The sequence below is a fragment of the Podarcis filfolensis genome, assembly GCF_964270895.1.
Source record: "Podarcis filfolensis genome assembly, chromosome: 11".
Lineage (NCBI taxonomy): Eukaryota > Metazoa > Chordata > Lepidosauria > Squamata > Lacertidae > Podarcis > Podarcis filfolensis.
This window is the reverse complement of record NC_139613.1, coordinates 56,355,913-56,368,712: the sequence shown is the minus strand read 5'-3', so window position 1 is coordinate 56,368,712 and position 12,800 is coordinate 56,355,913. Positions and strand designations below refer to the sequence as shown.

Genomic DNA, 12,800 nt, shown 5'->3' with positions numbered 1-12,800 from the left:
TTAAAAAAATTTATAAGCATCCTGGAATCCACTGGGATAATGGGCAAAAACAAACAAGCTTTACATAAAAATATAACTTGGTGGTTTTAGTTCAGCAGATATGTGGTACAAGAAGGTATATGAGGTGTATGTATATATGCATATATGCACAAGCACACAGGTGATTAATTTGAAGAAGCATTTACTACGATGCCGTATTCAGCTTACTGGTATATTATGAGATATAATCCAGAATTATGTTTTAGATTATTTCACACCATTTTCTTCGTTGAACTGAATACAAAAATATTGCTGAAACAGAAATAGAAACTTTATCAGTTACAGACTCAGGTGCGCTTGAATCAAAGCAATCAAAGCAGCAAGGGAATAGTGTAAACATTACAAGAAAAGACCTTTCCTGTGATACAGATAGTGTGCATAATAGCTTTTAAAAGAGTAGATTCTGAAAAATACATGATAAGTGCTCTCAATTTACTCTTTGCAAGTTTGTATACAAAACCATTATTGGGTAACAAATAGGAATTAAATGAGTTATGACTAAGTCTTACTGATTTCAATGGCACTACACTACTTAGCACAACTCAGCATCTAGATTTTTGATACTATACTTTATCCTCAATCATTAAAATAGTATTCAGTAGTATATGCAACGTGTACGATGGAAAGGAACTCCCTTCATATCTTCCCGATGGTCCCGTGCATAGTCCCATAGATAATAATCGAGGAGAACTGCATTGATCTTCTCATCCATGTTCTGGCCTTTCTTTTTGTAAAGCTCCAGCAAGTGATTGCAAATGAGATCACAACACCAAATAGAGCAACCTCGGATTTCCACTTCCTGGTAGTCTCCAGACGGGAACATGTGCCCTATATAAATTAGTAAAACAGAAGAGGTAGGACACTCAGAATATTAAACCTACCTGCGGTACACAACACTTTTTATATATATAAAAAAGATGGCATTTCTAATGCTTTCAACTTTAATCAGGATAATTCAGGTTATGTATATTCAATGGTTTAACCTGCAAACCTGACAGGAGCTGTGTATACAATACGGTTTGCTCTGGCTCTTGTGCACTCCCACTGCCGGTACATGTGTGGTGGTGGTGGTGGTGGTGGTGGTGGTGTGTGTGCGTGTGTGTGCATGCCTGGGTAAAACAGATAATGCACATGAGAAGGTGCCTCCTTGCTAGTGTGTACAGCAACATGCCAATGTAACTTGAAGTGCAGAAGGGGAAACACCCTTTCTTCATTTTAAACCACTAATGTGTACATAGCCTAAGATAGGTGGTGATACATTTAGCAAAAGAGGTTAACAGTGTGGTCCATGTCCAAGAGCCAACCTGGTCTTCTCCTTATAAATAGCACCAATCTTAATTGCAACGTAGTAAATTAAGTTGGTCCTGCTAGCTAGGGATGATGGGAGTTGTAGTCCCAAAACATCTGGAGGGCCGAGTTTGCCTATTGCCTAACTAGTTAATTAGCCTTACATTTTTTTAAAAAATCCAATCACTTCTGATTCCAGTAAGGAAAATAAAATATTAAAGGCCTGTAACAGGTAATTTTCTTGCAGAAATACACTGTCATGGGTTTATAAACTGACATACTTTCTTCCTCTCTACTATTTCATTATTGAAGAAAAATGAAAAAAAACACACAGCTGTGACTGAGTAAACCACAAGTGCACATGGCATGAGTAAGAAACAGAACCGCAAAGATATGTGTACACCCTTTACAATGCAAATCTCTTTACGCTTATGTTTTGCTAGAAATACGTGAAAAATATGAAAACTTTCACTCCTTTGCCACTGGATAAGAAAATAATTCTATAAATGAAATCCTTAGACTATATGAGATTTTGCAGAAATAATCAGTCTTATATTTCTGTCTGTATTTTTCTTCAATAACAGAGTAGCAGGAAAGAAGATGGTACTTTAATTACAGATTAAATTTAGTAACTTAATTTCCATGGGCTGAAAAAACTTGTCTGTAATAGGACTTAGCCTATATTTTGAGCACCACTACAAAGATTTGTCCCCCATCCCTGAACAGTAAGCCAAAAGCTATTTCTAAAAATTCTCAAATGTTACATTTTTTGATTATCCTGAATGGTTTCATACCTTCCTTGAGTTTTTTCATTAGTTCATCAGAATATTTCATTGCTCCCAGGTGAACAAGCACCTGTGGTATTCTATAATCAGCAAATATAGTCACACTGGAAATATCACTGAAGCAGCCGTCTCCTTTTCCTTCCAGGACACTCCAAGTGTCAGCCACAAGAATCTGCGCTCGTTTGTAGAAAGCCACCTTTCTACCCTGATAGGCAATGGAAAAATATACACCATTAAGATACTTCAAGCTTCTTTTCGACAAGTTATAGCATAGATGCATGTTGAGACCTCTCTCTGAAAACAGCCTGGAAACTTCAGTGACTTCCAAAGAGGGGGGCTAGATTATCAATTAGAACTGGACGATTCACTTGCATTACAACAGCACTTAGTCATGTACACTGGCTTCTAATCTGGTTCTGGAGTGCAATATAAATGTTACAGAATCATAGAGTTGGGAGGGACAAAGAGGGTGTTCTAGTCTAGTCCAGCCCTCTGCTATGCAGGAATCTTTTGCCCAGTTCAATAATAAAGAAATCCTCTTCAACAGTAGGGACTGCTGCTGCAATGCCCTGCCAAAGCTCTAGGTGCAGGTGAGGATCATAGACTTTATGCACGCTTTATACCAGGCATGGCCAAACTTGGCCCTCCAGCTGTTTTGAGACTACAACTCCCATGATCCCTAGCTAACAGGACCAGTGGTCAGGGATGATGGGAATTGTAGTCCCAAAACAGCTGGAGGGTGAAGTTTGGCCATGCCTGCTTTATACATTGATAAACCTATTTACTTCAGTTATTTCAGGGATTTTGCATTTTTGGCAAAGGGGTGTGCTGATATACTAATGTTTGCATCTGTGCTCTACACTGGATTATTTTTGTAAATCTCCAAACATCAGTATATTTCTGGATTGGATTTCATTTGAAGCAACATGTTTCTGGAAAATTTCAAAGGTCAGATTATCTATTCAGATCTGCACACACATTCTGATCTGAAACGATCCTTTCATTACCTCAAAACTCCAGTGCCATATCAAAATATTACACTTGCTAAATTATTCCCTGACCTGTGTGTTTTCCTTAAGGCATGAGACAAGATAACAGGCTTTTCGTGTACAAAAATAGGAGGCAGCCGATGCTTCTTCATCGCAGAATTCTAGGTGTAACCTGATACTTGCAAACATACAGTAGAGACTAATTGGTCTGCAATCACTATATTCGGAATGAGTATAAATGCAGACTTCAAGGCTTTAACATCCAGCCTATTTTTTTAATGGATTTTTCCTTCATTCACCCAACTTCAGCTTTGTGTAATATCTACCTTGGTGAAGAGTTATAAGTAACTTAAAAGCTCAAGCACCATTTTTGCAACATTTTGACTGCTCCTACTAAAATGCATTGCCCAACTCTGGATTTCAATGATTATGTATGTTTCTATTGCTTTGTGTTAGTGTGCTGTAAAATTTACAAAAGTTCCAATATTTAAAAAACTAGCAGTGTAATAAGAAACAACTCCAAAACATTTGTGCCCTGATGCAGCTCTAATCAAGAATAAAAGCAGAATTTTTGTTACAATATTATTTTACTTCCATAATTTATGTTTCACTTTTAATTAAATTTTGCAAAATAGCATAGGGCAAACTAACCAAGCCATCAAATGTGTAGATCTCACTAAAAGTAATGCAGTGCATATGGTCAAAATGCATGATTGATTTATACCTGACATTCCAATGCAGCAAATAACACTTCTGTATGTAGATTTCACTGGGGCTAACAACTTCAAAACTATTACTGGTTTAGTTATACTGCATGAGATGTGGTTAAGATATATTCAGCACACCTGTTGACATTAGTACGTCACCATACTATGTCACCAGCATGAAATGATTCATTACATTGCTAACTGTAAATATTTTCATATCTATAATTAACAATATAAAAGTAATATTTATCCATTGACTAGGATGCTTTGAGAAGCAAGTTCATTGAAGTAAAATGCAAATCAAAATTATACACAACCAAAATTACATATTGGAACTAATACTTAATTTTATTTTTTCATAGCTCCCTCAGGTGAGTAATAGTTTTCAGCTGCTGTCACAGGATGAGATCTCATATAGCACCTTGTAAAATGAGCAGAAAATCTATGGCTATGTTTCAAAACAGATACATAGAAATCCCATGGAAATCAACCGAACTCGCTTCAATATAATTATGTTTAGGATTAGGATGCAATTCTAATAAATTTACCATGTTCTAGTATGCATTTTTACTAAAGTGGTGAAACCTAATTCATTTTCACCACTTAAATCTCGTCTCACACCCCTTCCTGGTACTGCAAATCTCTGCAATATCTCAATCTGTTGCCAGGGCAACTGTGTTGACAATGCGAATAGATACTAGCATCCATCTTGTTAGAAGAGTGGTGAAAATTTGGTCTTCCTTCAGAACATGTAACCTGGTAGGATAAAATAGCCAAGGACTCTCCCTTAGAAAGTTACAGTCCAATTGTATAACGATGAGAGGACTTATTTCTATTACAGAGGTTGATGTTTACTACAGTTGCTTTTAGAGAACACTGGATTTTTAAAAACCCTTAAGGGGCCTTAAATTCTGCATTTTAAAAAGATCTAAAACTTTACAAACGAAAAGTTCAGACAGTTCAATTGTAACAAACTACTATGCAAATAAGTAACAACTGCATACATTTGGCAGAATGAGGATTCTGAACTGACACTTCAAGTCTCAAGTTAAATAATACAAGAATGACAAATGATATTGTAGCTGAATATGCAGCAGCCACAATCAAGTGTTCAAATCCATGGACACTGAAAACAAATTACTACAATTTAATATATTATGTTATTTAGCCAAGATCTTCCAAGTCACATGGTAACCAGAATATACTATACAACCCATGTTTGCACACTGAAGTCATATCTGTCTATCATCTATCTATATCTATCTATCTATCATCTATCTATCTATCTATAATATAATAGATAGATAGATAGATAGGTAGATAGTTGTAAATATATAGGTAACTGGCTCTATTCAAAGATCACACTAAACCCTGGTTAATGGTGCTTATGGCTATAATATTCCACACACTTACATGGGAGAAAGTACTTACTTTTGAGTAGACATGCATAGGATTGCATTGTAATTATGGTTTAGTGTAAAGTGTGAACTAACAAACCAGAGTTTGTGATCCACTAGCAAATCAGAAAGCATGGTTTAAAGTGAGTTTTCAAAAACACCATGGCTCAGTTTACACGTTAACACTAAAGCAAGCTGCAGCTTCAAGCAAACACACATGCAGAGGAGCTCTCAGAGAAGATATTGTTAGTTCTTTGCTTCTACTGTTGCTGAGCTTCTGTGAGCTATGCCGTGGTGTGGCTTATGGTGTCATCTGAACCAAGACTTGTCGTTTGACTTCTCCAAACAAACCATGATCTGTAAACTGAGAACAACATAGCTGACCGCTTATGGTTTCTCTGGAGCAAGAAAAACTGTAAGGCAAGGTTCAGACAACACACTTTGCTCACAGCAATGCAAGAATAGCAGGAGAACCAGAGGAAGAACAAAGCGGCCCTAATCTCCTCTTTCATGCTAAGAGATAGTTTGACCCTATTTGCATGTGGCCATAAACTGCTTTATGACAATAAACCAGATATGGCTAAGGCTCCCAGATATAAGACTGCTGAGCAGACAGAAAAGCAAAGCAAACAAGCAGTTCTAAACCACAGTTTCCTGACTATCTGAAAGCCCAAGCCATTGTTTGGGTTCTAAACTACATTTGGAACATGCCATTGCCTGGTGTGATGTCTGAGAAGAGCCACTGTTTTGTGAAGTCAATGAAACACCAATCCATAATATTTAACAGTGTTTGCATTTTATTTCCCCAGAGAAGAATGGTGTCTATTTGCAATGGGAGGTTATGAATATTTAGAAGAGAAAATTTTCTACACTGAAAATTAGAGTAGATCCGGAATATATTCCCCCAAATGGGTGATGACTGCCACCCTGGCAAGAGACAGGCAAGCATCATTCTCCCAATATTTAGTGGTTTCCTGTCCTGAAGTGGTTTCCCTTCAGTTGGTGGGATGTTTTAATCCTGTCTTTTTATAAATCTGAATGTGTTTTTAGCTTTTACTCTGTTTTAGTTTTGAGCTGGTTTTCAATGTAGGTATTACTTTTTGTAAACCACTTTGAATTGCATTTTGTAAAAAAAACAAAAAAGCAACTATAATAAAGATAATACCTGAAATGAAGCTTCATCTCTAAAAGATGGGAAATTTTCTACTATGAGCTGTAGTAATGTCTGGGCACTTTTTCCACTTTTCTTAACGCACGAGAGAAAAGAGCCTCCAAATTTCTCCAGGAGAACTGTCCCGGTCTCATTCAACACCCGATGTCTCTCCTCGATTAAAGGCATGGGAACCTCTGTGTCCGAGCGAAAGACATGTTTCACTTGCTCCAGGGTCATAGTGGCATAATATGAAGCGCTGGTAATGGGTATTCCTTCAGAAAGCAAAAACAACAAGGAACAGTAACAACCATACAATAATAGATGAGGCTCTATTTATTTATATCCCAGCTACAGAATTGCAAAGTTTACCGTTGCTCACGTTATTAAAGCAACTAAACTGTTCACTTCTAAATTGCCCAGCATCCTGCTCCTGCCAGACAGATGCCTACAGAAAGCCTGCAAACAGAACCTGAGTTAACCTATTATTTAATAATATATATTTTTTATTTCCCCCCTTCAAATTGTCTATTATTGGATGTATTTCTAACTTCAGCTCTAGCTTCTCAGAGCACCTAACTTTAATCATAATAAATACATAAAAACAATATAAAGCAGAACTTAACTCTCCTATGCACAGCCGCCGAGGAGGGCGATACACGAGTGGAAGAAGGCTCTAGCATACCCATCCCCTGCCAAAGGCACCAAAATATTAATTAACCTAACACTTAGGCATCCTATGCAGCCCCCAGTATTGGATTCGAAATGCCACCTCGTAGAAGGGAGGTGGAATCCCCACTCACAGAAAGTCCCCATGGGCTAACAATATTATTTCATTATTTCCAAATGAATCCTCAACCCTACAAAAAGAAATATTGCTTATATTTTGTTTAGATTCGCCCTTGATTACAGGAGCAACTGGTTTTCTGGTGATCTCGTAATGATGGTGATCTAGTAACGAGGAGCTGCTTTTTCTGTGATCTAGAAAATAAGGCTGTTACCGCTCTCCCACCCAACTAAGCCCTTGCACTCTCTGCTAAGTAGGCTTCCCAGAGGCAATCACCTCTCTCCTATCAATACTCTGTTCATTCCACAAACTATCATTTCTCTTTGCTCTCTCACCTCACCCATTTCTGTCATTCACCAGAGTTCTCCTGTGTCGGATTGTAGGATTCAGGGCAAGGAATTTAAGACAGGGAATTGAAGAATGATCGCTTCTGCCCAATCTCGGCAGCTCCCTAACGTACCATCCAGTCCAGCCTGCCTCCAGGTTCCTCAAGCTACCTAACGACCACACAGGCACCAGTTGTGTTCAGGTTTATCCCACAGGTGCAGAGACTGTGAGAGGCAAATCCTGTGACTTATTGTTAATTCTGGTCCTTTGGTACTGGAGTTCTGAAGCATGGCAGGTGAGGTATCAAGTGCCCTGCTTATTTAAAATAATGATGAAACTCACACCTGTGACTCTGGGATCCAAACCTAAAGTTGCAGGTGTATGAGTAACACAAAGATTTCAAATGCTGACTTGAATGGAGCTTTGCATTTCCCCCCAAATCAAGGTTATTTGCCCACAAATTCTCTTCTTTAATTTTGAAAATTAAGAACTAACCCTCATCAAGTGCTCTGTTGATGGCAGCGCAAAGAGACCAGTAACCACTGTATGTTTTGCCTTTATACTTCACCAGACATTTGTGATCTTCACGCTCGGACCAAAAGGAAAAATTGAGGGTATCGGCAAGGAACACCCAGTTCACTGCATCTTCATTTGCCGCTTGAGGGTTCAGCTCATGAGAAGACTTCCAACCGGCCACACTGAACTCTTTCTCCAAGACCTTGTCAAATAACATCTCTGCAACTTTCCGTACACCATCGTCTTCAATGTACACATCTTTACTGTGTTCTGCTATGAATTTGGCAGATTCTTTAGGGCTCAAGAATGGCTCCATGGTCTTCTTACGTTTCTAAGTAAAGATAATATTGCCTGTTAATCTGATCTGGGTGAAATCCAATTATCGCGCAAGCAGAAACACTAATTCTGCTTTCTCTTCTCCCCAAGCATCCCCCAGTCCTTATTCTCCTCCCACCATGCCCCCCCAACCTTCTGTAGCAGATTTTCAGGCTCACCAAGGGCCATAACTGTGAAAGTTTCCCTTTTTAAAAAGGAAATTCCCTTATTCCGAATAGGATTCCTCGCAAGAAAAGGGAAATGTTGACAGCTATGCCAAGGGCCGCTGGTGGCAAGGAGAGGAAAAGGACACTCTGCGTGGAAGTCTCTACCACCCTGCACATGGACAGCATTAGATGTCACCCATTGGTCAGTTTTCCATTCAGTAGGCTGTGCATGTGGGTGCTTTTTGCTCTGGTATCTGTATGTTGAGTGTAATTGTTTTGGGACATCATAAGTGGAACAGAGCACTCCAATCTGAGCTGATTTTGCGGCATAGGGACAGAAGGTGCAGGGGAAATGAACATACTTGAAGAACAACAAGGGGATGATTTCTGATACTGCATGTTATCAGTAAAAAAAGCAGAACATGCATTCATTGTTCCATGATTAGGAATGTGTGACTAACAAGACACAAAGCTTTCCAGCAAACTTTGCACCACTGAGTGGAATATGCGTGAATCAGCCCTCATTAATCTAATAAATAGGCTTCTGATTGGGTCCAAGAGTCTCAAAGGCCAAGCAAATAACCAGCCAAGCCTCTCCAAGGAAATAGCCTCAGCTTGCTGGACTATCTAGTTATCAGCTCAGAGCACAGGAACCAAAGCAGGGCCTGTGATTTAGAAGGAGGCAGAGGAAAAAGCTCCACAAAAACAGGAAGCAGGTCCCTTCACTGGCCCACAGCACCTGCAACCCTGCAAAGAAATCCAGGGTGCCCCACAGAGATGCAGCCAGATGCCTGAGCAGGTGTTCCTTCTTCCACAATTGTTGCATTTATTGCCAATAGCCCCATCTTTCTTCTTCTGGGATCACTCTTTTCCAGGTATAACCTGCCTCAACAAAAACTGAATGAACATTGCCTACAACAGCTTGTTTCTCCTTGCACTTAGGGAAGCTTTGAACTTGAGGGAGCTCATTTAAGACAGCTTCTCTTGTACAATACAGTAAGTACTCTTCTAGCCCATTTAATAATCTGGGAGGGGAGGAAGAGACAGCACTTCTTCTAGCTTCCCTGGCCAACTTATCCCAATAGAGTCCAGCATTACCGACACTGGCCGGCAGGGGCTCTCCAGGGTTGCCAACAGGACTCTCTGCCACCGCCTACTTCAGATTAATGCTTTCACTCATAACTACGCTTTCCAGGTGACTTTTCACTTCTCATTTTATCCTTTTTTCTTTTTTTAAGCGTTGATCTAAAATCCTGCCGTCTTGTGCAAAGCGGCCTCCAGATGCGGAATGCCAGCGGATCTGCCGATTTCCGGGGATTCTTACAAAGCCAGGCATTTCAGACGATACCAAAAAAGGCGCCGTTCCCCGCCAGCCAGCCCGCTCCTCCCTCCCGCTTCCATCCCCAATCGGATCCCAGCGGAGGGTCTCCGCGCGAGTCGGGGGGCAGAAGAGAATCGGGTCCCCTTATCCCACGCACGTGGCCGCGCCAGCAGCGCCGCTCTCCCGCAGGCCTGCGGAAAAGAGGTGCAGGCGCCCAATTTGCGACTTTTTGCAGAGTTACAGCGCCGCTTTTCTCTCCTGAGCCAAAGATCGCGACGCTTCCGAGCGCTCAAAGCCCTCTTACCTCCGCAAGCGAGCAGGTGTTACCACGTTCAGACGATACCTGGACTCCGGTTGCAGGAAAGGCAACAAGATTCCTCCTCCGCCCGCCCCGCTTCCGCGCGCGCAAATGCCTTCCCTTCCCACCTTCGTACCAGCCCTCCCACTTTCACGCTCCAATCAGAATTAGCCGTATTTACAAGCCGGCGGGCCGGACTCGGAAAGCGAAAGTAGCTGCGTGCAGCCTCGCAGGCCTCGTGGTCATCCGGGGCCAGATTTACGTATAAGCTAAAGAAGCTATAGCTTAGGGCCCCACTCTCTTGGGGGGCTCAAAAAGCAACAACAAAAACCCCCCCCTGTATGTACATTTAGAAATATAAGATAAAAAACGAATAAAATAAAACCTACATACAGCAAGTGTTTTGTGTTGTGTAGGCTCCTATGATGTAATGGGCCTTGCCTGCTAGCCTGCTCCCTAAAACATCACTGATTTTAGATACCTATTAAGTCCATAAATTACCATATAGCACATAAAAAAACCCAATCCTTCCAGTAGCACCTTAGAGACCAACTATTCAGAAGTATCTGAAGAAGTGTGCATGCACAGGAAAGCTCATACCAATAACAAACTTAGTTGGTTTCTAAGGTGCTACTGGAAGGAATTTTTTTTTTTGTTTCGACTACGGCAGACCAACAAGGCTACCTACCTGTAACTAGACATATAGCATATATTCAACACAAAAAACAGCGGCAATTTATTGTTGACAAAGGACAGCTGGACATTTAAAGGGCCCTTTAAAAGGGGTTTGGGGCTTCCAGTCCCTGCAAATCACTTGCTCAGCTTGACTTTCTCAAAGGTTGCTGGAAATGCATTTATTTAAAAATCAGCTTAAATAGCCCATGCCCAACTATGCACATTACTTGGTGGCGCTTTTAAGAACCCGATCCCGATCCCTTGCACTGCCAAGTGCAGTGGGATGCATTCCTCGACCTGCTAATTCCTAGGTTCTTCCTGCAATCAGAAAAGGGCTTTGGAAGGGATGCTCCCCTTCACGTTACTGTTCCAAGCAAAAGCTGAAGCACATTAGTTCTTAGTATGGGGGAAGCCCTATTGGAAGTGGACACAATCAAACAAATACGGACTTATTGTCAAACCTATGTCTATGGGATAGTGGTGGGATGTCAAATTTAATAAATATACGCATTTAATAAATGAAAAATGACGGTCTAAACAGCCTGCAAGAAAACAGGCTCTAGTTTATTCAGTACAGTGACTTTGCGAGTCTGTTTCACACTATAGGCTTCACTTGTAAACTCAGATTCTTGCCTCCTTTCGTAAGAAAAGCATCACTCCTCTGCAAATCTTTCAAAAGCCTGGTTGTAGGGGCAAGAACTCAATTCTTAGTAGAAAGGGATCCCAACCTGACAAATGATATTTTTTTAAAGTAGTACTGTAGTTGCATTTAATGAAATGTTAACCTTGCCATCAAACTTAGTCCTTTATTATTGTTGCAAAATGCCTACATTTTCGTTTCCTTTACAATGCATTTCCTTAGATCAAGTCAGCAGACTTCAGTCTCATAGGATCTAGGTTAGTTTCCACTAGAACCCAGGTCAGCAGCTGGAACTCAGGAAGAGGAACATAGGAGAGTGGGTTTCAGTAGTTGAACTAGATCTCACATTTACATGTTTTTCTCCCTTTCACAATTTCAGCGGCCCCATTTAGGAGGGGCTACCAACCCATTCCAGTACTCCAAAAATACCCCATCTGCCTTCTGCCCACCCTTCCCCTAAAGGAAGTTTAGAAGAGGCAAAATATTTGCTTGCAGCATCCCTTCCATACCTGTTGGGACATAACTGTTATCATGAAAACACCGTAGGACAAAATAAGCATCTTGACAAAAGTACCATCCCCAGTCAAAAATCATCTTTCCCTTAATCACACTTAAAAGGCAACATAGCCAAAGGCTACAGCAAATACAGTGGTACCTTGGTTTAAGAACAGTCCTGTTTACAACCGGTAGTGTCCTGGTTTGCGAATTTTATCTCTGTCTAAGAGCAGAATCCAAACAGTGGAAGGGCACCAGTGGTGGTAGGCCTCAATAGGGAAAGCACACCTCGGTTTAAGAACTGTTTCAGTTTAAGAATGGACTTCCAGAACGGATTAAGTTCGTGAACTGAGGTACCACTGTACGCTGGAGCCTAAAGCTTCTGATTAAAGACCCATTTACTCAATGTTCAGAAATAGGACACAAGAGCCTCCAATCCTGATGCATAATGCAGGATGTGACCCACCTCCCCCCTCCATGAAATGCAAACACCCAGCGCTAAAGGCAGTCTTTTGTTTTAGGTGAATTTCATCAGAGGTATTAAAAATACACTCTAATGTAAGGACGTTTCATTTTCTGTGAAAACCTAAAGTTCCATTAATCAGAGCTTAGTGCAAATGGCATAAAACTTAATAGTCCAAAAATATCTGTTTGAATACCAAAACTGAATGGAGCTCTTCTGTACTCCTGAAAATCCACTTTCGATTAATCCAAGTCTTCATTTCACCAGTGGGGTATCAAGTATCACCGCTGATCCACTTCATATTCAGAGATCTGTCAGACAATCCAGATCTACATTGTTCTTTTTGCTCTAAAGCACTCCACTGCAGCATAGCTTCCTCTCCACTTGCAACTCTGTATGCCATTTTTTAACTTTGACATAAGTAGCACTTACATGATCAGGT

General features: G+C 40.6%; 1 protein-coding gene across 2 annotated transcripts; it reads right to left on the bottom strand.

Moving 5' to 3' along the window:
- Nucleotides 1–164: 164 nt before the first annotated feature.
- QNG1 (Q-nucleotide N-glycosylase 1) lies at nucleotides 165–10,231 on the bottom strand. 2 transcript variants are annotated; one of them, XM_083576403.1, is made up of 5 exons: nucleotides 10,092–10,231; nucleotides 7,964–8,315; nucleotides 6,370–6,629; nucleotides 2,121–2,316; nucleotides 165–867 (listed from the first exon to the last, which is right to left on the bottom strand). In XM_083576403.1, the coding sequence occupies exons 2-5, from the start codon at nucleotides 8,298–8,300 to the stop codon at nucleotides 635–637; spliced, it is 1,026 nt and encodes a 341-aa protein (XP_083432529.1). In that variant the 5' UTR covers nucleotides 8,301–8,315; nucleotides 10,092–10,231; the 3' UTR covers nucleotides 165–634. The 2 variants fall into 2 exon arrangements, with proteins under 2 accessions (XP_083432529.1, XP_083432530.1); XM_083576404.1 differs by lacking the exon at nucleotides 165–867 and adding an exon at nucleotides 1,285–1,343 and having other exon boundaries at nucleotides 2,091–2,316; nucleotides 10,092–10,224.
- Nucleotides 10,232–12,800: the final 2,569 nt, after the last annotated feature.

Excerpts from the sequence above, each read along its gene's own strand:
- QNG1 (XM_083576403.1), bottom strand. The coding sequence starts at position 8,300 with ATGGAGCCATTCTTGAGCCCTAAAGAATCTGCCAAATTCATAGCAGAA. Across the intron at positions 6,630-7,963 it reads CAACAGAGCACTTGATGAGG|GAATACCCATTACCAGCGCT; the intron begins GTTAGTTCTTAA and ends TGCTTTCTGAAG. Across the intron at positions 868-2,120 it reads AATGAAAAAACTCAAGGAAG|GGCACATGTTCCCGTCTGGA; the intron begins GTATGAAACCAT and ends TAATTTATATAG.